Source organism: Miscanthus floridulus, chromosome 1 (genome assembly GCF_019320115.1).
Source record: "Miscanthus floridulus cultivar M001 chromosome 1, ASM1932011v1, whole genome shotgun sequence".
Lineage (NCBI taxonomy): Eukaryota > Viridiplantae > Streptophyta > Magnoliopsida > Poales > Poaceae > Miscanthus > Miscanthus floridulus.
This window is the reverse complement of record NC_089580.1, coordinates 172,675,137-172,697,384: the sequence shown is the minus strand read 5'-3', so window position 1 is coordinate 172,697,384 and position 22,248 is coordinate 172,675,137. Positions and strand designations below refer to the sequence as shown.

Here is a 22,248-nt window from a genome sequence, read left to right as displayed (position 1 = left end):
TTTGTGGCGACTAGTGGCGATTTAAAAATTCGCCACAAAGGCTTGTTTGTGGCGAAAAAATAAGCTTTTGTGATGAAAATTTTCGCCACAAAAACCCTTTGCCCTTGTGGTGGAGGGAGCCCAGGAGCCTATTGGTGCTGACTTTGCTGACCCGGCACCTGCCCAAGGCAAGCCCCGGTGCATAACCCCTATTTTTAAATGGTCACTGAATATATTACATGATCTGCATTTATGTTACAGGCATTTTATGGAAACTACATGCATAGATATATCCACCATGAGTCCTACTAGTGCAGGTCGAGTAGCTGCTATGCTCAGGATGTCGGTAGCGTGAGTAACCTGACGTTACTCGCAAATAGGTGATTACACTATGATATCATGATGAAATAATGGAAAGGAAAAATGGTGATCGGACAGGGATGTGGATTTGGTACTGGTGGGTGTGAGGGGTTGTGTCCTGTGGCCAACAGGGCACAGCCCGGTTACACTTTTTCCCTGTCTATGTCGATTAAGGACCGGTCGTTGCATATGACTCTAGGCAAGTCACAGACTATTGTCCCGAGCACATACTTGGGTATGGGCATAGGGAAGACTTGCTGCTCTCTTGTCGTGGATCCGGCTCTTTCTAGACCGACTGATGGGAAGAGGAGGTGGTGGAGGTCCTTGCACCGCACTGAGTCCGGGATTCAGAGGCGGGGGCTTGGAGTCCAAGTTTGGATGAGGACCTAGACACCTGGGACAAGAGAGTGGTGGGTTAGTCCTGCTTGTGCCTAGGGTACAAGCGGGGCGTGTGTCTTCGGGGCACCCAGCTGGGCACATTGATTCGCGAATCACCGGGTTATCCAGTATGGCTTGTCTACGGTTTAGCACCATAGTAAGAACTAGAAGTGGAAAAGGAGAAGGAACAGTAACGATTGCTCAACTCTTGCTTGAAAGTAGCACAGGTGCTTATATAGATTGACTAGATAAAAACTTAATACGGCTGATGATAATAATGTATCAATAAGGACCCACTATTAGTTTTGCTTTTGGCTAAAGAGAACCAGCAACCATAAAGCCTAGCATATTTCTTGGAGTCAAGAAAGTATTCTCACTGATCGGATAAGTCTTGCGAGTACATTGTGTACTCAGGGTTTATTTACCCCTGTTGCAGGTGACGCTTGAGGAGTTCCTTGTGTGGAGGATCCATCTGGTGGGCTCAGACGGAATCCTCGTTATCTTATCGCTAGATGTTATCTTTTAATATTCCGCTGTTTATCATTCCGCACTCTGTATTTGGTATTGTAATAATGTACTTTTAAGAAACTCTAATGTATGAGATGGACTTGTGTTGTAACTCGTTTTTATTATTGGATCCTTGGGAAAAATGTGGATCTTTCGGGTTCTCCCTCAGGGTGTGCCCGACGGATACCGCTCGTTGTAGTTGCTTTCGGGGTGCTTAGTGTCTGGTGGAAGACGAGCGCCTCTGTAAGTACGCTATTTTGGGTGGTTCTGCCACACCTGGGGAAGCAGGAGGTCCTAGGGGCCAATCTGGTTGCGGCCACAGAATATAAGAATCCCCGAGGCCCCAGAGGTCCTAGACCTTTCAACGACATGCTTAAGAAACCCTACCCTTACCACCAAGGCCCGGTCAAGCACGCCCTCGAGGATTGCTCCATGTTGTGGCGTTACTATGCTAGGCTTGGGCCCCCCAGTGATGACGCCAAGCAAAAGGGCGATCGGGACGATGACAAGGATGATGGGTTCCCCGAGGTACACAACACCTTCATGATCTTCGGCGGACCCTCGGCGTGCCTTACGGCGTGGCAGCGCAAGAGGGAACGCCAAGAAGTCTTCTCGATCAAGGTGGCCACCCCCTGGTACCTCAACTGGTCTTGGGAGGCAATCACCTTTGATCAAGATGACCACCCTGACCATGTCCCGAATCCCAGGCAGTACCCACTGGTCGTCGACCCGATCATCGGTAACACCCGACTCTCCAAGGTGTTGATGGACGGAGGCAGCGGCCTCAATATCCTCTACGTCAATACCTTGGAGCTCTTGGAGATCGACTGGTCGAGGCTCCGAGGTGACATCGCACCCTTCCACAGCATCATGCCAGGGAAGCACACGCGACCCCTCGGGCGCATCGACCTTCCCATCTGCTTCGACACCCCCTCCAACTACCGCAAGGAAGTCCTTACCTTCGAGGTAGTTAGGTTCGGGGGAGCCTACCACGCCATCCTAGGGTGGCCGTGCTACGCCAAGTTCATGGCACTCCCCAATTACACCTACCTCAAGCTCAAGATGCCAGGCCCTAGCGGTATCATCACGATTGAGTCCACGTACGAACATGTATACGACTGCGACGTTGAGTGCATCGAGTACGCCGAGGCTCTTGCAAAGGCCGAGACCCTCATCGCCCACCTCGACCAACTTAGTGGTGAGGTGCCTGACTCCAAGCGTCACACAGGGGCGTTCGAGCCCGCGGAGGCCACCAAACTCATCCCGGTCGATCCCGCCTGCCCCGACGACCGAGCGCTGAGGATCAACGCCACCCTCGACATCAAATAGGAAGCCATGCTCATCGACTTTCTCTGTGCAAATGCCGACATATTCGCATGGAGTCCCTCGAACATGCCGAGCATACCAAGGGAGGTCACCGAGCACGCCCTGGACATCTGGGCTAGATCTAGACCGGCGAGGCAACGCCTACGCTGCTTCGACGAGGAAAAGCATAGGGCCATCCGTGAGGAGGTGCAGAAACTCTTGGCGGCCAGGTTCATTAAAGAAGTGTCCCACCCAGAGTGGTTGGCTAACCCTGTGTTAGTCAAGAAGAAAAGTGGGAAATGGAGGATGTGTGTAGACTACACCGGTTTGAACAAAGCCTGTCCAAAAGTCCCCTTCCCATTACCCTGAATCAATCAAATCATTGATTCCACTGCAGGGTGCGAGACCCTGTCTTTCCTTGATGCGTATTCTGGTTACCATCAAATCAAGATGAAAGAGTCTGACTAGCTCACGACTTCTTTCACCACACCATTTGGCATGTACTGCTACGTGACTATGCCTTTCGGCCTCAGAAACACAGGTGCCACATACCAGCGGTGCATGACCTAGGTCTTTGGCGACAACATTGGGCGGACCATCGAGGCCTACATAAACGACATCATGGTCAAGACCAGAAAAGCCAAGGATCTCGTCGATGACTTGAGGATAACCTTCAAATGCCTTAGAGAGAAGGGCATCAAGCTCAATCCCGAGAAGTGTGTGTTCGGGGTCCCCCGAGGCATGCTCTTAGGGTTCATAGTCTCGGAACGCGGCATTGAAGCCAACCCAGAGAAAGCCTTGGCCATAACCAGCATGGGACCAATTAGAGACCTTAAGGGAGTACAGAGGGTCATGGGATGCCTTGCGGCCCTGAGCCGCTTCATCTCACGCCTCAGCAAAAAAGGTTTGCCTCTGTACTGACTCTTGAGAAAATCCGAGCGTTTTTCTTGGACCCCTGAGGCCAAAGAAGCCCTCGACAGACTCAAAACGCTGCTCACAAATCCTCCCATTGTGGTACCCCTGGCCAGGGACGAGGCCCTCTTACTCTATGTTGCCGCAACGACCCAAGTGGTCAGCGCTGCCGTAGTGGTAGAGAGGTAGGAAGAGGGGCATGCTCTACCCACCCAACGTCCTATTTATTTCATCAGCGTGGTGCTCTCTAAGACCAAAGCACGCTACCCCCACATCCAGAAGCTAGTCTACGCCGTGGTCCTAGCCCGGCGCAAATTGCATCACTACTTCGAGTCTCACCCAGTGACTGTGGTATCATCTTTCCCCCTAGGGGAGATAGTTCATAACTAGGAGGCCTCAGGCAGGATAGCCAAGTGGGCCATCGAGCTTATGGGGGAAACCTTGACTTTTGCGCCTCGAAAAGCGATCAAGTCTCAGGTCTTGGATGATTTCGTGGTTGAGTGGATAGACACCCAACTGCCACCTGCTCAAATTCAGACGGAATGCTGGACCCTATACTTCGATGGATCCCTGATGAAGACCGGGGCAGGCGTGGGTCTGCTCTTCATCTCGCCCCTCAGAGTACACATGCGCTACTTGGTGCAGCTCCACTTCACCGCCTCCAACAACATGGCCGAGTATGAGGCCCTCATCAACGGCTTACAAGTCGCCATCGAACTTGGGGCACGGCGTCTCGACATTCGAGGCGACTCGCAGCTCGTCGTGGATCAAGTAATGAAGGAGTCAAATTGCCTCGACCCCAAAATGGAGGCCTACTACAAATTAGTACATCACCTAGAAGATAAGTTCGACGGCCTCGAACTAAACCACATCGCGCGGAAGTACAACGAGGCCGCCGACGAGCTGGCAAAGATGGCCTCGGCATGGGCCCCGGTGCCCCCGAACGTCTTTGCTAGAGACCTCCACAAACCTTCCATTGACTACACCTCGATGACAGAGGAGAGCCCACCCGTGGGACCCATGGCAAAGCTCGATGCCCCCTCTACTGCCGAGACCCCCTCGACCAAGGCCGAGGTCATGGAAGTCAACACCGAGCCTTCATAGACTGATCAGGACGTGGATTAGCGAATCTCGTTCCTCGATTGGCTTGATCGGGGGGAGCTTCCTGGTGACAGGACTGAAGCACGACGGCTTGCGCACCGAGCCAAGACCTACGCCCTCTATAGTGACAAATTATACAGGTGAAGTCCCTCAGGTGTCCTCCAATGATGTATCACTGCCGAGGTGGGCCGAGCCCTGCTTTGGGACTTGCACGCAGGCGCTTGCAGGCACCATGCGGCACCTCGGACGCTCGTGGGGAACGCTTTCCACCAAGGGTTCTACTGGCCGACGGTGGTCACCGATGCTACCAAGCTAGTACGCTTCTGCGAAGGATGCCAGTACTATGCTCGGTAGACACATCTCCCGGCCCTGGCCCTACAAACCATCCTCATCATGTGGCCATTCGCCGTGTGGGGGCTCGACATGGTTGGGCCTCTACAAAAGGCCCCTGGGGGCTATACCCACCTATTGGTATCAATTGACAAGTTCTCCAAATGGATCGAGGCTCGTTCGATCAATTGAATCAAATTAGAGTAGGCGGTGCTGTTCTTCACTGACATTATCCATAGATTTGGGGTCCCCAACACCATCATCACCGACAATAGGACACAGTTCAACGGCAAAAAGTTCTTGACATTTTGCGATGACCACCACATCCGTGTGGCCTAGTCGGCCGTAGGACACCCAAGGACCAACAGCCAAGTAGAGCGTGCCAACGGCATGATCCTACAAGGCCTCAAGCCAAGGATTCACAACCGGTTGAAAAAGTTTGACAAGAAATGGCTCGCCGAACTCCCATCGGTCATCTGGAGCCTGAGGAACACTCCAAGCCAAGCCACGGGGTTCACACTTTTCTTCCTGGTCTATGAGGCCGAGGCCATCCTCCCCACTGACTTGGAATATGGTCCCCGAGGCTACAAGCCTATAATGAACAAAGTAACCGCACCACCTGAGAGGACGCCCTCGATCAACTGGAGGAAGCCCGAGATGTCGCGCTACTACACTCGGCCAAATACTAGCAGAGCCTACGGTGCTATCAGGCCCGACGCGTCCAAGGCCGAGACTTGAAGGTAGGCGACCTGGTGTTGAGGCTAGCATAGAGCAACAAGGGCCACCACAAGCTGACCCTGCCATGGGAAGGACCGTACATCATCGACCAAGTACTGAAGCCTAGAACCTACAAGCTGGCCAACGAGAAGGGCGAAGTCTTCACCAACGGTTGGAACATAGAACAGCTACATTATTTTTATCCCTAAATTTCCAAGCATTGTATATGTTGTTTCTTGAAATACAATTAAAAAGCGTTCTTTAGTTGGTCTAATTTTTCGAGAAACCCCCCGAGCCCATCGTAGGTCTGGGCAATATAGTAACACGGCAAGGGAGACTCGGCTCTGCCTCAGCAGAACCAAGCCTCCCTCGGGGGCTAGATGGGGGACTCCCCCTAGGTCCCACGCACCATTCTTCAGTCATTTTTCGCAAAAATTCCTACGCCAAGACCCTAGCATACTCTGACGAATCGGTTGTAAAAACCCCTCAGACCAAGGTCTGCTTCCTAAGCAAGAGGTCGGTAGAGTCGTGAGATTGCCTACGCCTCTAGGCTACAGCACTCCCTCACTACCTCTCACCCAAGGGACGGCTTAGGCCCCAAGGGGGTGTTTTGCAAATGAAATTTGATCAGGAGCAACAGAGGGTAGAGGCTCAGAAACATGAGAAAAACAACTAAGAAACACAAATACTTCAAAAATAAAGGCCTCGACGGCCACAAGCATTACGATACAAAAATAACTCCTACTCTATTTTTACATTACCCCCGGGGCCCAGATCAAGGCTCAGGGCCTTCAGCACCGGCAGATGGTAGGGGAGGAACCACCTCCTCTTTGAAGAGCGTCGCCAGCACCATGCCAAGGCCTTCCGCCGCCTCCATCAGCTTCGTGACCGCCGTGTCAGCCTCCTCCTCCTCATCATCAGGCAGGACATACCCATCACTGATGGCCGGGAGGTCGATGCCGACGTAGTGAGAAGAGATGATGGCCAGCGCGCGCTTGACACCCATGTGTAGTGCTCCTCGGAGCCGCTCACGCATCTAGTTGCTCAGCGCAATCAAATGGCTCCCTAGGGAGCTACCTGACTAAACTCCTTCAACCTCCAAGGCCTCGTAGGCAAAAAGGGCAGCACGTTTCAGCGCCTCATGCTCCTCGATCTTGGTCTCGAGCACCGTCTGCACCGCGCTGGAAGCCTCGGCTGCCCGAGTAACCTCCACCTCTAACTCTGCACCATGGAGAACAGAGTAAGGTTGAGCGAGGGAAAAAAACAACCTAAATTAGGAGAGGAAGCCCATGGAACTCACCCTTGGCCTTTAGCTCCCAGTGTCGAGTTTCGACCTGACAGGCCTCAGCCTTCTCCTTCCAGCGTAGGGCCTTGGCCCTGGAGGCCTCGGCCTCCTCCTTCAAGCACTGGGCCTCGACCCAAGAAGCCTCGCCCGCCCTGGAAGCTTCGCTCCCTAGCTCTACATCACACAAGGGAGTTAGGGAGCAGACATAAGGAAAAGAAAACAAAATGAGGGGACTAAAACTCACCCATGACCGTCCCCCTCCAAACCACAGCCTCGGTTCGTGAGGCCTCAGCTGCAGCAAGGGCCTCATCCAAGGCACCTTTCGTCAGCTGGTGTGCCCTCTATTCTGCCCCCAGCTGCCCCACGAGAGCCGCGGCCAAGGCCGTAGCTTCAATGGCTCGGCCCTTGAAGGCATCCCGATTGCTGACCGCGTGGGTGAGCTCCCCCTCCAACTCCTTGACTCGCGCCGCCAGAGGGGCGAGCTACATCTAGGCCGTGGCTGCCTCGACCTTCACGTCAGCACAACAAAGGCGGAGGTCGTCTACCTCCGTGCTCCGCGTCGACAGGAGCTCATTGGCGCCGGCAAGAAGGCCCTTCTACTGCTGAAGCTGGTCCCAGACACCCCTCTCCTGCCGGAGAAAGACTGACTTCCCAAGGGACTGGGTCTCGAGCTCCTGGGGAAGAAGAACAAGGGTCATTGATTGCAACAAAACCAGAAAAGGACAACGTCGCGCGAGAAACGGAAACGCAAACCTGGGTGACTCTGGGCAGTTTGTCGGCCACCATGGACAGGGCTGTCCGTAACGACCGCTCCACCAGCTAGCGGTATTGCTCGAAGGTGCCCTAGCACCTGCCCTCGGCTGCGTCCTCGAGGGCGAATAGAGGCTCCCCCTTAGGGTCGTCCTGGCTCTGCCACAGTACCCATGGATGATCCCACCAGTGAGGCTCGGGTCGCGCCCGCACGAGGGTTGAGCTTCCCTCATCCAAGATCGGCGCTGGCTGTTCCACAACACTAGCATCCTTGGCGTCGACCACCTCCTGTGCCCAGGAAGTATCGTCGGAGGAGATCGGATAGACCTCCGCCTCTCGGGCGCTCTCTCGCAGCAACGGTGGCCCCTAGACCAAGGGCACCACCGAGACCTCCACTGCCTTCATCTCCGCCTCCTGGATAGATGGCCTCACTACCATCATAATGGCCTCAATGGTCTTGGGGGCTCCGGCCTCCGCCATCATGGCCTCAGTGGACGCAGAAACACTGACCGCGGCCACTGCGATCTCGGCGGTCTTGGGCGCCCTGGCCTCCGTCACCTCAGCATCAGAGACCCTGGGGGCCTCTACAACCAAGGGCACGCTGGCCCCATCTGACTTGTGAGCCTTGCCCTCATGGGGTGGAAGCACTCCCTCCCTCGTCTGTGTAGGGGCCGCCTCGGCAGCCCCTCCTTGGGTGGCCGTCTCCTCCGGATCGACCCTCGCCGACGCCGCGCCACGTTGGATAGCGGCTTGTGCCTCCACCACCCAGTGGGTGGAGGAGCTAGGGCTCGCCTTGAGTGCCTTAAGGGGCGCCAAGGGAAGCTTGTCCGTAGGCCACTTCCGACTAAGGAAAAATAACCTATAGGGTCAGCGCGAGACCAAAAGGCGAATGGAAGGCACTATGACCCTGCCAAAAATACACTTACCTTGAACGGGGCGGCAACCACTTCGCCATGGCAAAACTCATCTGCAACGGCGGAGGCGGCGGTAGAGGCATCGCCTCCATGTCCATCGATGCCGGTCAGTCCTCAATGGACCCCGGTGCCCCTTTGGTCCTCTGTGGGGGCGGTGGCATCGCCTCCACCGCCACTTGTTCCACCACAGCCGCCGAGCCCACCGGGCTGACGGCGCGTTTGCCCAACACCCATGCCTCGGGCATCTCAGCCTCGGCCCTAGAGCGGGCAACTGCCGACCCCGGGTCCGCTTCTCCTCCTCCTCCCGGGAGTGCCGGGCTGCTTGCCAATGCCCCAGGCACCACCTCCACTATGTCGGGAAGGTGGTCCAGGGGACCTCGCCCCACCTCGCCCCCGTCATCCCTGTCTAAGGCCTCCATCGACAGGGATTCCTCTAATGGGAGACCATCCTTCCATTGTTGACGGCGGCGCTTATCTAGCTTCTCGCACGTGAGGATTTGCTTCGTGCGCTTCGCCGCCTTGGCGTCTTTTCGCTTCTTCTACGCATCAGCGTGCGCCCGGTTGATCGCCCGCCGCCTCGTGTCCTCAAGAATGGGTGGCAGAGAAGAGCGCACGTCCCTCATCCCCTATAGGAACGACAGATGCGCATAAGGGAACAAGGGGTAAGGGGAGACTGAGGAGGCTCGGAGGCTACAGCGGCACACGACTTACCAGCGAGAGGAACCCCCACGACGGCTGCATCGCGATAGGGGTCAAGTTGCCGCCCCTCAGCTTCGCCTCTACCATCTCTCCCACCTGATGAAGAATTTCCTCGTTGGAAAGGGCAGAGGAGGACATCCGAATGCCCTCAATGGGCTCACCCGGCTTCATCTCAACTAGCCACCGCCGCCGAGCCATCAGCGGCAGCACCCTCCGGTGGTGGAAGGCGGCCACGACCATAGCTACGGTGAGACCGTGGCCCCGCAGCCTCGCCAGCCCCACTAGAAGCGGCTACAGCTTGGGCTGGTCGTCCTTCGGGATGCCATACTTCCATCTCTCCGGGCAACTCCCCACAATCCGCCCAGTGTAGGGGGGAAGTCCTCCGTCATCGTTGCGAAGGTAGAACCAACTCGTGTACCACCAGCAATTGGATGACGCGAGTTGGGCCGGGATGTAGAGGTGTAGGTAGTCCTGGCACACTTGGAGAGTGCAGCCGCCGGCCCTCATCGCCTTCCTCATACCCGACGTGCCCGTCAGCTTCATAGTGTGCCCCGCCCAAAATAGGTGGAGCCATAACTCCCAATGGGGAGCAATCCCCAAGTACCCCTCACAGACGGCAACAAAGATAGCTGCCTGAGCGATGGAGTTGGGGTTGAAGTTGTGGAGCTCCACACCGTAGTAGTGCGGGAGCGCCCACATGAATCAATCCGCTGGGACGCTGAGGCCGCACTCATGAAAGGAGATGAAGCTCACGTAGTGGCGGACCTAGTGGGTGGTTAGGGTGGTCCACCGACCACCCTATGGGCCACCCGTCGATCGAGACGCAATGAAGCTTCTTTTAATTTTAGCTGGTGCAAGTTGTAGTAGATATCATGCAGCGTGTCGTCGTGCAGTGCCAGTGTGTGAGCTGACTGCTGACGAGTGGTTGGTTGCATGGCGAGTGTGTGTCTGTGTGAGCTGACGAGTGCTAGTGTGTTGCTAGTGTTCCAGTGTGTGAGCTGATGAGTGCCAAGGTGCATGCACGGCGTGGAAGTAACCAGGTGACAGGGCGACAGGGTGGTTGGTAAACGTCATCTCACGCCAGTCGCCATCAAACAACAACGCTCGGTCATGGACTCGTGGCTCATGGGGCAACCATACATCATGACGTCTGTTCGATCACGGGGCCCATGGACTACGGCTTGGGCCACATCCGGCCCAAGCACGCGCTGGACCAGGCCTCATCTATGATGTGACAGACGTGTCATACTCGTACCAGGACTTCTAGGTTTCTTCGCGTGCGCTAGCGACAGCTCCCAGCTCGATCGCTCGGTGCCATGCGCCCGTGCCTAGAGCGCCCGCCGCTGCCCTACCAGCAGAGCAGATCATCGCCCATCGCTTTGCCTGGCCTGGCCACCCTGGACTGCCACGATCGCCTGCAAGATTGATCACTAGTCCTTCCTCAGTTCCTCAGGTGATACTCCCCGTCCATCCCCGTTCTTCCTCAGTTCCAGGTTTCTTCCAATCGTTAGTTTTGATAATTGATGAGTGTTTTTTTTAGAACTCTTGAATCTTGAATTATGAAAAGAAACGGAGACATTCGATCCATTTTTTAGAAAGCAGCAAAGAAGGCGGCTGCTATTGACCCACCTTCGGATGAAAATATTATGGAAGAGCAGAATCAAGAAGAAGATAGAGTACAAGTTGAAGAAATTGTAGATCATTTGCCCTCGCCCCCGCTAGCATCACCGCCACTGCTCGCATCAAAGCCGCCGGCGTATGACATCAATCGCCTACCATATGATCCAGGTGAAAGGCTGCCTATTGAAGATTATCCTGTTAATGATCAAGATGCAATCCGTAGAGCATATATTACTAAAGGTGCTTGCAAACCTTATATACATGATTTTCCATACCGAAACATTGGAGGCGTACCTCATCGATTCAGTATACAATGGTTGTATAATTATGAGTGGCTTGAATATAGTGTTAAGAAGGATTCTGCATTTTGCTTCTTATGCTACTTGTTCAAGAAGGGCAGTGGGTCAAAAACTTTTATTGTTGATGGATGGAATAATTGGAATATAGGAAACACAGCACTTCTCAAACATTCTGGTTCTAGGGCACATAAAGTAGCTCAAGAGAGGTACATTGGTTTTATGAATCCCAAGGTAGTAATTGATTATAACATTGACAAGTGGAGTGAGGAGGAGCTTCGTCTTTACAAGAAAAGATTGACATATTCACTTAGATGTATCAAGTTTCTTTTGCATCAAGGATTGGCATTCCGTGGACATGATGAAAGTGAAGAGTCTAGCAACAGAGGCAACTTCATTGAACTTTTAAAGTTTCTTGTAGGAAATAGTAAAGAAGTGAACAAGTATGTCTTGAACAATGCACCAGGTAATTACACTTTGACTAGCCCAAAGATACAAAAGCAAATTATTTACTGTTGTGCCATAGAAACTAGAAAGAAAATAATTGAGGAACTTGGTGATGAGCCCTATGCAATTTTATCTGATGAGTCTAGTGATATATCACATAAAGAACAACTAGCTCTTTGCTTGTGTTATGTTGATAAACTTGGAAGGCCATGTGAGCACTTTATTGGAGTTGTTCATGTAGATGATACTACCTCTTTGTCACTTAAGAAAGCAATTGAAGTTTTACTTGTTAGTAATGGATTGAGTATGCAGCAGATTAGAGGTCAAGGTTATGATGGGGCTAGCAATATGAAAGGAGATATTAAAGGGCTCAAAACTTTAATCGTGCAAGAATCACCTTCCGCTTATTATATTCATTGCTTTGCACATCAACTCCAACTAGTTCTTGTTGCTGTTGCCAAAGGAAATACTGACTGCAAGACTTTTTTTGATCAAGTATCTATCTTGTTGAACATTGTTGGGGTTTCTTGCAAGCGTCATGATATGCTTTGAAATGCTAGGCTTGAGTATGTCAAGAAAGCACTAGAGTGTGGTGACCTTGAATCAGGGAGTGGATTAAATCAAGAGATGGGTTTGCCTAGGCCTGGTGACACTCGGTGGGGCTCTCATTACAAAACTATATGTAGCATCATCACTATATATTCCTCAATTCATGATGTGCTCATTGAACTTGGTGCTGATAATGCATATAAGGAAGATTGGACAAAGATACATTTTGTGCTTGGAGCATTTGAAACCTTTGAGTTTGTTTTCTTTGTGCACTTAATGTATGTTATTCTTGGATATACAAATGAGTTATCCGAGTGCTTGCAGAGAAGGGATCAAGATATTCTTAATGCAATCTCACTTGTTAATGTGGCAAAGAGCAGAATGCAGGAGTTGAGGTCTAATGGTTGGGATAATTTTCTTCAGAAGGTTACTTCTTTTTATGTTAAACATGGTGTTGAAGTTCCTGCTATGGATGGTGCTTATGTGCCTTATGGAAAATTAGCATGGTATGCTCGTGCCTGAAACCAAACAAATGATGACCATTTTCGAAGAGAAGTATACATTGGTGTCATTGATCAAATTAGTCAAGAGCTTGATAATCGGTTTGATGAGATCAATATGGAGCTACTCTCTTGTATGTCAGCCTTTAGTCCTTCCAACTCCTTTGCTTCTTTTGATGCACGGAAGGTACGTAGATTGGCTGAATTTTATCCTAAGGACTTCTCCAACAATGATTTGTTAAAACTGGAATTGCAACTTGATAATTATATTAATGACATGCGACAAGATGCTATCTTCCAAGGGCTAGACAACATTGTTGATCTCTCAGTTAAGCTTGTTGAAACAAAGAGGCACAAAGTGTATGATATGGTGTACTTGCTTCTCAAATTGATATTGCTTTTACCAGTGGCAACTGCGAGTGTTGAAAGGGTATTTTCTGCATTGGTTATAGTGAAAACAAAGTCAAGGAATAAGATAGGTGATACTGTTTTGGATGATTGTCTAGTCACATTTATTGAGTAGGATATTTTCTTCCAAGTTAATGAAGATGATATAATGGAGACATTCATGTCATTGAGAAAGCGGCGGATAAACAAGTAATATTGTAAGTCTCCTATTGTTATATTTCAAAGTATTTGTATTTCATTTGAACAATTTATATTAAGATTTGACATCGTTTTACCGAATTATAATATGGTTTTACCAAATTATAAATAGTTTACCGAATTGTATAAGAATTTTTTTTGCGGCGCATACCCTATGCAAAAATCCTAGGTCCGCCACTGAGCTCATGACGTAGCCGTCGCGAGGCCTCGGCTCTGGCTCGCCGTACGGAGCGATCCACTCTGGCCTGGTGGGGCCTGTCACCGGGCGAAGGAGTCCACCGTCGACAAGCAACTGAAGCATCTCCTCGGTGACGTCTGACGGATCCCAGGGGTCTGCCTCGACAACGACGATGTCACTAGCCATGAGTGCGATGGAGGAATCGGGTGCGGCGGTGAGTTTCTCTCTCTCTCCCACGCTCTCGCTTTTTTCTCGCTTTCTCCCTAGGCTTGCTCTTCTCCCCTCTTCTTCCTGGCACCCGCTGCTCTAGCAACGGCTCGATGGAGGCAGTGCTAATGCAGGCAAGGTAAGACGAGGAGGGGTGAGACTCTTCGGGTATTTATGCAGGGAGGAGGCAAAATGAACGGGTGACGAAATCGGGGAAGTTTCCACCCCAATCCGGCATAGATAACCATGAGCCAATTTCATCGGCCCACGCGCCCACGACTTCCCCATTAAATGCGAGGATAGTTACATCCCATCCACCACGTCATGCCCAGCCACTACGGCAGTAGGAGTCATTTCGCCTCCCAAGAAAACCACCTCAAAAGGCGTCCCACCCGTTGCCGAGCCAATAGGGAAGATATATCCCCCAGCCAATTCCTTTCATATGAAGGAACTAGGCTTTGAGCCTATTACGGTCCAGGGGTTTGAAGGCTAGGCCCCAAGGGGTTTCAACAGCCGCCCCAGGACAACAGAGTCAGGAACGACCGCGGGCGAGCCTATACGGGGCTGAGACCCAAGCAAGCGAAACGCTTGGGATGCCCAAAGTCGTGTCCGAGACCGGCAGGAAGGTCTCTGAATACGATCCCACCATAGGGAGGCACCGAGCCACCGAGGCCCAGTGAACAGCCTCGGCACCCACTAGAGAAATCCTCTGGTACTCTTGGAGTGCATCTCCGGACCGCTAGCCGACCCTTAGCGAACGGGGTTCGGGCCTCCACTCGGACTACCCGATAACAGCTCATCAGAAGTGCCACCGCTCGTGCCCACCGAGGGTAGCGAGGCACATTCCACCCCTCCTTCTGAGCGAAAAGGAAGCATGAGGGTTGTACAAAAAGTCAGGGGAACCCCCGACGGCCTTCTCGCTCTATGCAGAGGCTAAGGGGCTCTTCCTACAACCTTGCCGAGACCCAGCGACCCTTGCATCAAGGATTGGCATTCCGTGGATATGATGAAAGTGAAGAGTCTAGCAACAGAGGCAACTTCATTGAACTTTTAAAGTTTCTTGCAGGAAATAGTGAAGAAGTGAACAAGTATGTCTTGAACAATGCACCAGGTAATTACACTTTGACTAGCCCAAAGATACAAAAGCAAATTATTTACTGTTGTGCCATAGAAACTAGAAAGAAAATAATTGAGGAACTTGGTGATGAGCCCTATGCAATTTTAGCTGATGAGTCTAGTGATATATCACATAAAGAACAACTAGCTCTTTGCTTGCATTATGTTGATAAACTTGGAAGGCCATGTGAGCACTTTATTGGAGTTGTTCATGTAGATGATACTACCTCTTTGTCACTTAAGAAAGCAATTGAAGTTTTACTTGTTAGTAATGGATTGAGTATGCAGCAGATTAGAGGTCAAGGTTATGATGGGGCTAGCAATATGAAAGGAGATATTAAAGGGCTCAAAACTTTAATCATGCAAGAATCACCTTCCGCTTATTATATTCATTGCTTTGCACATCAACTCCAACTAGTTCTTGTTGCTGTTGCCAAAGGAAATACTGACTGCAAGACTTTTTTTGATCAAGTATCTATCTTATTGAACATTGTTGGGGTTTCTTGCAAGCGTCATGATATGCTTTGAAATGCTAGGCTTGAGTATGTCAAGAAAGCACTAGAGTGTGGTGACCTTGAATCAGGGAGTGGATTAAATCAAGAGATGGGTTTGCCTAGGCCTGGTGACACTCGGTGGGGCTCTCATTACAAAACTATATGTAGCATCATCACTATATATTCCTCAATTCATGATGTGCTCATTGAACTTGGTGCTGATAATGCATATAAGGAAGATTGGACAAAGATACATTTTGTGCTTGGAGCATTTGAAACCTTTGAGTTTGTTTTCTTTGTGCACTTAATGTATGTTATTCTTGGATATACAAATGAGTTATCCGAGTGCTTGCAGAGAAGGGATCAAGATATTCTTAATGCAATCTCACTTGTTAATGTGGCAAAGAGTAGAATGCAGGAGTTGAGGTCTAATGGTTGGGATAATTTTCATTAGAAGGTCACTTCTTTTTGTGTTAAACATGGTGTTGAAGTTCCTGCTATGGATGGTGCTTATGTGCCTTATGGAAAATCAGCACGGTATGCTCGTGCCTGAAACCAAACAAATGATGACCATTTCCGAAGAGAAGTATACATTGGTGTCATTGATCAAATTAGTCAAGAGCTTGATAATCGGTTTGATGAGATCAATATGGAGCTACTCTCTTGTATGTCAGCCTTCAGTCCTTCCAACTCCTTTGCTTCTTTTGATGCACGAAAGGTACGTAGATTGGCTGAATTTTATCCTAAGGACTTCTCCAACAATGATTTGTTAAAACTGGAATTGCAACTTGATAATTATATTAATGACATGCGACAAGATGCTATCTTCCAAGGGCTAGACAACATTGTTGATCTCTCAGTTAAGCTTGTTGAAACAAAGAGGCACAAAGTGTATGATATGGTGTACTTGCTTCTCAAATTGATATTGCTTTTACCAGTGGCAACTGCGAGTGTTGAAAGGGTATTTTCTGCATTGGTTATAGTGAAAACAAAGTCAAGGAATAAGATAGGTGATACTGTTTTGGATGATTGTCTAGTCACATTTATTGAGCGGGATATTTTCTTCCAAGTTAATGAAGATAATATAATGGAGACATTCATGTCATTGAGAAAGCAGCGGATAAACAAGTAATATTGTAAGTCTCCTATTGTTATATTTCGAAGTATTTGTATTTCATTTGAACAATTTATATTAAGATTTGACATCGTTTTACCGAATTATAATATGGTTTTACCGAATTATAAATAGTTTACCAAATTGTATAAGAATTTTTTCTGCGGCGCATACCCTATGCAAAAATCCTGGGTCCGCCACTGAGCTCACGACGTAGCCGTCACGAGGCCTCGGCTTTGGCTTGCCATACAGAGCGATCCACTCTGGCCTGGTGGGGTCAGTCACTGGGCGAAGGAGTCCACCATCGACAAGCGACTGAAGCATCTCCTCGGTGACGTCCGACAAATCCCAGGGGTCCGCCTCAACAACGATGATGTCGCCAGCCATGAGTGCGATGGAGGAATCGGGTGCGGCGGTGAGTTTTTCTCTCTCTCCCACGCTCTCGCTTTTTTCTCGCTTTCTCCCTAGGCTTGCTCTTCTCCCCTCTTCTTCCTGGCACCCGCTGCTCTAGCGACGGCTCGATGGAGGCAGTGCTAATGCAGGCAAGGTAAGATGAGGAGGGGTGAGACTCTTTGGGTATTTATGCAGGGAGGAGGCGAAATGAACGGGTGATGAAATCGGGGAAGTTTCCCCCCCAATCCAGCACAGTTAACCACGAGCCGATTTCACCGGCCCACGTGCCCACGACTTCCCCATTAAATGCGAGGACAGTTACGTCCCATCCACCACGTCATGCCCAGCCACTACGGCAGCAGGAGTCATTTCGCCTCCCTAGAAAACCACCTCAAAAGGTGCCCCACCCATTGCCGAGCCAACAGGGAAGATATACCCCCGGCCAATTCCTTTCATATGAAGGAACTAGGCTCTGAGCCTATTACGGTCTAGGGGTTCGAAGGCTGGGCCCCAAGGGGTTTCAATAGCCACCCCAGGACAACACAGTCAGGAACGACCGTGGGCGAGCCTATATGGGGCCGAGACCCAAGCAAGCGAAATGCTTGGGATGCCCAAAGTCGTGTCCGAGACCGGCAGGAAGGTCTCTGAATGAGATCCCACCATAGGGAGGCACCGAGCCACCGAGGCCCAGCGAACGGCCTCGGCACCCACTAGAGAAATCCTCTGGTACACTTGGAGTGCATCTCCGGACCGCTAGCCGACCCTTAGCGAACGGGGTTTGGGCCTCCACTCGGACTACCCGATAACAGCTCATCAGAAGTGCCACCGCTCGTGCCCACCGAGGGTAGCGAGGCACATTCCACCCCTCCTTCTGAGCGAAAAGGAAGCATGAGGGTCATACAAAAAGTCAGGGGAACCCCTGACGGCCTTCTCGCTCTATGCAGAGGCTAAGGGGCTCTTCCTACAACCTTGCCGAGACCCAGCGACCCTGGCTCGCACTCGAAGGGGCTCAGCAAAACAAACCCTCCTTCCAAGCAAAAAGGAAGCGTGAGGGTCATACAAAAAGATAGGGGAGCCCCTGACGGCCCTCTTGCCCTGAGTAGAGGCTAGTGGGCTCTTCCTGCAGATACGCCGAGACCCCACGACCCGGGCTCATGCCCAAAGGGGCCTCAGCAAACAAACCCTCACGCGCGAGGGGCGTATAAAAAGCCAGGGGAACTCCTGACGGCCCTCTCGCTCCGTGCAGAGGCTAGGGGCTCTTCCTACAACCTTGCCGAGACCAGCGGCTCTGGCTCGCACCAGAATGGGCTCGACAAATAAACCCTCTGTCCGAATGAAAAGGATATGTGATGGTCAGATGAAAAAGCCAGGGACCCCTGACTGCCCTCCTGCTCCTAGCGGAGGCTCAGGGGCTCCTCCTGCACCCAAGACAAAGACAAACGGTCTAAGTCCACACTGGAAGTTTTGTTACAAACACGATAAAGGGCACCGAGCCCGTTACGGTCCAGGGGTTCGAAGGCTGGGCCTCCAAAGGTTTTGACAGCCGCCCTAGGGCAATAGGGTCAGGGACAACCTTGGGGTGAGCCTACAAATGGTCGAGGCCTAAGCGAACAATTGCTCGGGGCGTCCTAAGTCATGTCCGAGACCGGTAGGGAAGTCTCCGAATAGGATCCCATCGTAGGGAGGCACCGAGCCACCGAGGCCCAGCAAACGGCCTCGGCACCCACTAGAGAAACCCTCTAGTACTCTTGGAGTGCGTCTCCGGACCGCTAGCCGACCCTTAGTGAACGGGGTTCGGGCCTCCACTCGGACTACCCGATAACAGCTCACCGGAAGTGCCCACGCTCGTGCCCATCGAGGGTAGCCTGGCACATTCCACCCCTCCTTCCGAGTGAAAAGGAAGTGTGAGGGTCGTACCCAAAGTCAGGGGGACCCCTGACGGACCACTCGCTCCATGCGGAGGCTAGAGGGCTTTTCCTGTAGCCTCGCCGAGACCTCCGCAACCCGAACTTGCGCTTATGGGCTCGGCAAATGCGATAAAAAACTCCTCGCTCAAACGCAAAAACGAAAAAAGCCCCTAGAGGAGTAACTCTACTCCTCTAGGGCCTCGGGGGCTACACCCGGCGGGTGCGCTCGCGCGCACCCACCGGAACCTCAAGAAGCAAAACCCAATTCCTATGAGAGCGGCTATAAACCACGCCTTGGCAAACCCCCGAGAGAGTGCACGCACTCCTCCGGGGGCTCGGGGGCTACTGTCGGGTATCATAAAACTGGGTACCCCGAGCAAACATCAAAGGGGTCACTTAAGTCCCATCAAAAAATAAAGCTAGAAGGTAAGCCGTGGGCCCCTCGCCCGCCACGTCCGAGCCTGCCAGGCTCTCTGCCTCGCCTCGAGCCTCGCGCAGAAGGTCTCGGCGTCCAGACGCAATCTCCACCTCGCGCGAGGCTCTTCACGGAAGGCCTTGGTAGGGGGTCCATTCTCCGTATCGCGCGAGGCCTCTCATGGAAGGCCTCGGCAAGGAGTCCGATCTTCGTCTTGCGTGACGCTCCGCTCTCCGTCTCACGCGAGGCCTCATTCTCCGTATCGCGTGAGGCCAGCTTATCCATAGTCCGTCACCCCCGCCTCGGCCAGTCTTCCCGACAGCACGTCATGTCCCATTAATACTTCAACCACTCCCGCAATCTCAGCCGGACGATGGCTCGACGCCACGGAATGGCCGACAAGACATGAGGTCGCATCAGCCCCATACCGGCTGAGACAGGGCACGGCGGGGATTACCGGTCACTGTATCCTAACGCTGTGCCCACGATCAGCGCCCACACTACATAGTGCCCCGCGATCCCCACCTCGAAAACAACGCAACATGGATGGTCTGGCCCGATCTATCACCGCCTCCAAGCTAGCACCCTAGATCAACCGCTCTCTCCGGGCCTCAGCACTATGCACCAGGGTCTTAGCTACCTTGGGGTTCGTGTCTACCGAGACCCCCCACTATGGTGCAGCCTCAACACTGACCGAGGCTCGACCTTACGCACCGCCAATCCACAGTGATCCACGTCCTGGCTGCCGCGCTTGCTCCGAGGCAGCCCAGGAGCTCCCATGACGCACAGGGACGGACATGACTAGCATGTCGCCCCAGTGCTCCAAGGACAGACCGCTCCGACGACCATGCTGCCATAGGAACAGGCCACAGGGCTCAGACACACCACCCCTATTGGCACGACGCCGTATAGTCAGCATATGTACTGTCCTTGTCCTCCCTTCAACTATAAAAGTAGAGGACTTGGGCCACTTAGGGGGGGACAGATAGAGAAGAACACCTGGTAACACACACACGCACACATCCCAGCTGCCTGAGAGCAACGTCTCAAGCGGCCCACACGACACCTCGCCAAGACCTGGGATCAGCTCCCTCTCTCACCTAGCTTGTAACCTCCTACTACAAGTACTTCGGTGCAAGGAATACAAGATCGATCTCTCAGACTAGATGTAGGGCATCGATTGCCTAAACCAGTATAAACCTTGTGTCTCTTTGCATCACCATCCAGGATTAGGGACATGCAGTTCAAATTCACTAGTCGGTTGAGGACCCCTCGGTCAGAAACACCGACACAAGGTGTAGTCAATGGAAGGTTTGTGGAGGTCTCTGGCAAAGACGTTCGAGGGGACCAAGGCCCATGCCGAGGCCATCTTTGCCAGCTCGTCAGCGGCCTTGTTGTACTTCCATGTGACATGGTTTAGTTCGAGACCGTCAAACTTGTCTTCTAGGCGATGTACCAACTTGCAGTAAGCCTCCATTTTGGGGTTGAGGCAATTTGACTCCTTCATCACTTGATCTACGATGAGCTATGAGTCGCCTCGAACATCGAGACGCCGTGCCCCAAGTTTGATGGCAACTTGTAAGCCATTGATGAGGGCCTCGTACTCGGCCACGTTGTTGGAGGTGGCGAAGTGGAGCCGCACCATGTAGCGCATGTGTACTCTGAGGGGCGAGATGAAGAGCAGACCCACGCCTACCTCGGTCTTCATCAGGGATCCATCGAAGTACATGGTCCAGCACTCCGTCTAAATTTGAGCAGGTAGTAGTTGGGTGTCTGTCCACTCAGCCACGAAATCGGCCAAGACCTGAGACTTGATCGCTTTTTAAGGCGCAAAAGTCAAGGTTTCCCCCATGAGCTCAATGGCCCACTTGGCTATCCTGCATAAGGCCTCCCGGTTATGAACTATCTCCCCCAGGGGGAAAGATGATACCACAGTCACTGGGTGAGACTCGAAGTAGTGATGCAGTTTGCGTCGGGCTAGGACTACGGCATAGACCAGCTTCTAGATGTGGGGGTAGCGCGCTTTGGTCTTGGAGAACACCTCGCTGATGAAATAAATAGGTCGTTGGGTGGGCAGAGCATGCCCCTCTTCCTACCTTTCCACTACTACGGCAGCGCTGACCACTTGGGTCGTTGCGGCGACGTAGAGTAAGAGGGCCTTGTCCCTGGTCGAGGGTACCAGGATGAGAGGATTCGTGAGTAGCACTTTGAGTCTGTCGAGGGCTTCTTTGGCCTCAGGGGTCCAAGAAAAACGCTTAGATTTTCTCAAGAGTCGGTATAGAGGCAGACCCTTTTCGCCGAGGCGCGAGATGAAGCGACTCAGGGCCACAAGACATCCCATGACCCTCTGTACACCCTTGAGGTCTCTGATTGGTCCCATGCTGGTTATGGCCGAGACCTTCTCTGAGTTGGCTTCGATGCCGTGTTCTAAGACTATGAATCCCAAGAGCATGCCTTGGGGGACCCCGAATACATATTTCTCGGGATTGAGCTTGATGCCCTTCTCCCTAAGGCATCTGAAGGCTATCCTCAAGTCGTCGACATGGTTCCCGGCCTTTCTAGTCTTTACCACGATGTCGTCCACATAGGCCTCGACGGTCCACCCAATGTGGTCACCAAAGACCTGGGTCATGCACCGCTGGTATGTGGCCCCTACGTTTCTAAGTCCAAAATGCATAGTCACATAGCAGTACATGCCGAATGGTGTGATGAAAGAAGTTGCAAGCTGGTTGGACTCCTTCATCTTGATTTGATGGTAACCAGAATATGCATCAAGGAAAGTCAGGGTCTCGCACCCTACAGTGGAATCAACGATTTGATCGATTCGGGGTAATGGGAAGGGGACTTTTGGACAGGCTTTGTTCAAATTGGTGTAGTCTACACACATTCTCCATTTCCCACTTTTCTTCTTAACTAACATGGGGTTAGCCAACCACTCTGGGTGGGACACTTCTTTGATGAACCTGGCCGCCAAGAGTTTCTGCACCTCCTCATTGATGGCCCTACGCTTTTCCTCATTGAAGCGGCACTGTCATTGCTTCACCGGTCTAGAGCCAGCCTAGATGTCCAAGGCGTGCTCGGCGACCTCCCTTGGTATGCCCAGCATGTCCGAGGGACTCCATGCGAATATGTCAGCATTTGCACGGAGGAAGTCGACGAGCATGGCTTC

At 52.0% G+C, this 22,248-nt stretch overlaps 1 protein-coding gene across 1 annotated transcript; it reads left to right on the top strand.

The window, feature by feature from the left end:
* Nucleotides 1-9,819: 9,819 nt before the first annotated feature.
* LOC136467192 (uncharacterized) lies at nucleotides 9,820-13,172 on the top strand. Its single transcript, XM_066465792.1, has 6 exons — nucleotides 9,820-9,990; nucleotides 10,833-11,619; nucleotides 11,680-11,928; nucleotides 12,043-12,095; nucleotides 12,474-12,655; nucleotides 12,734-13,172. Exons 1-6 carry the CDS (start codon nucleotides 9,820-9,822, stop codon nucleotides 13,170-13,172), a joined length of 1,881 nt encoding a protein of 626 aa, XP_066321889.1.
* Nucleotides 13,173-22,248: the final 9,076 nt, after the last annotated feature.

What these genes read in the sequence shown, in the direction of transcription:
- LOC136467192 (XM_066465792.1), top strand. Translation starts at nt 9,820, where the DNA reads ATGGGGAGCAATCCCCAAGTACCCCTCACAGACGGCAACAAAGATAGC. An exon ending in TGTCTTGAACAATGCACCAG is followed by an intron (nt 11,620 to 11,679) that starts GTAATTACACTT and finishes GTTGTGCCATAG; the next exon opens with AAACTAGAAAGAAAATAATT. An exon ending in CCTTATGGAAAATTAGCATG is followed by an intron (nt 12,656 to 12,733) that starts GTATGCTCGTGC and finishes TGATCAAATTAG; the next exon opens with TCAAGAGCTTGATAATCGGT.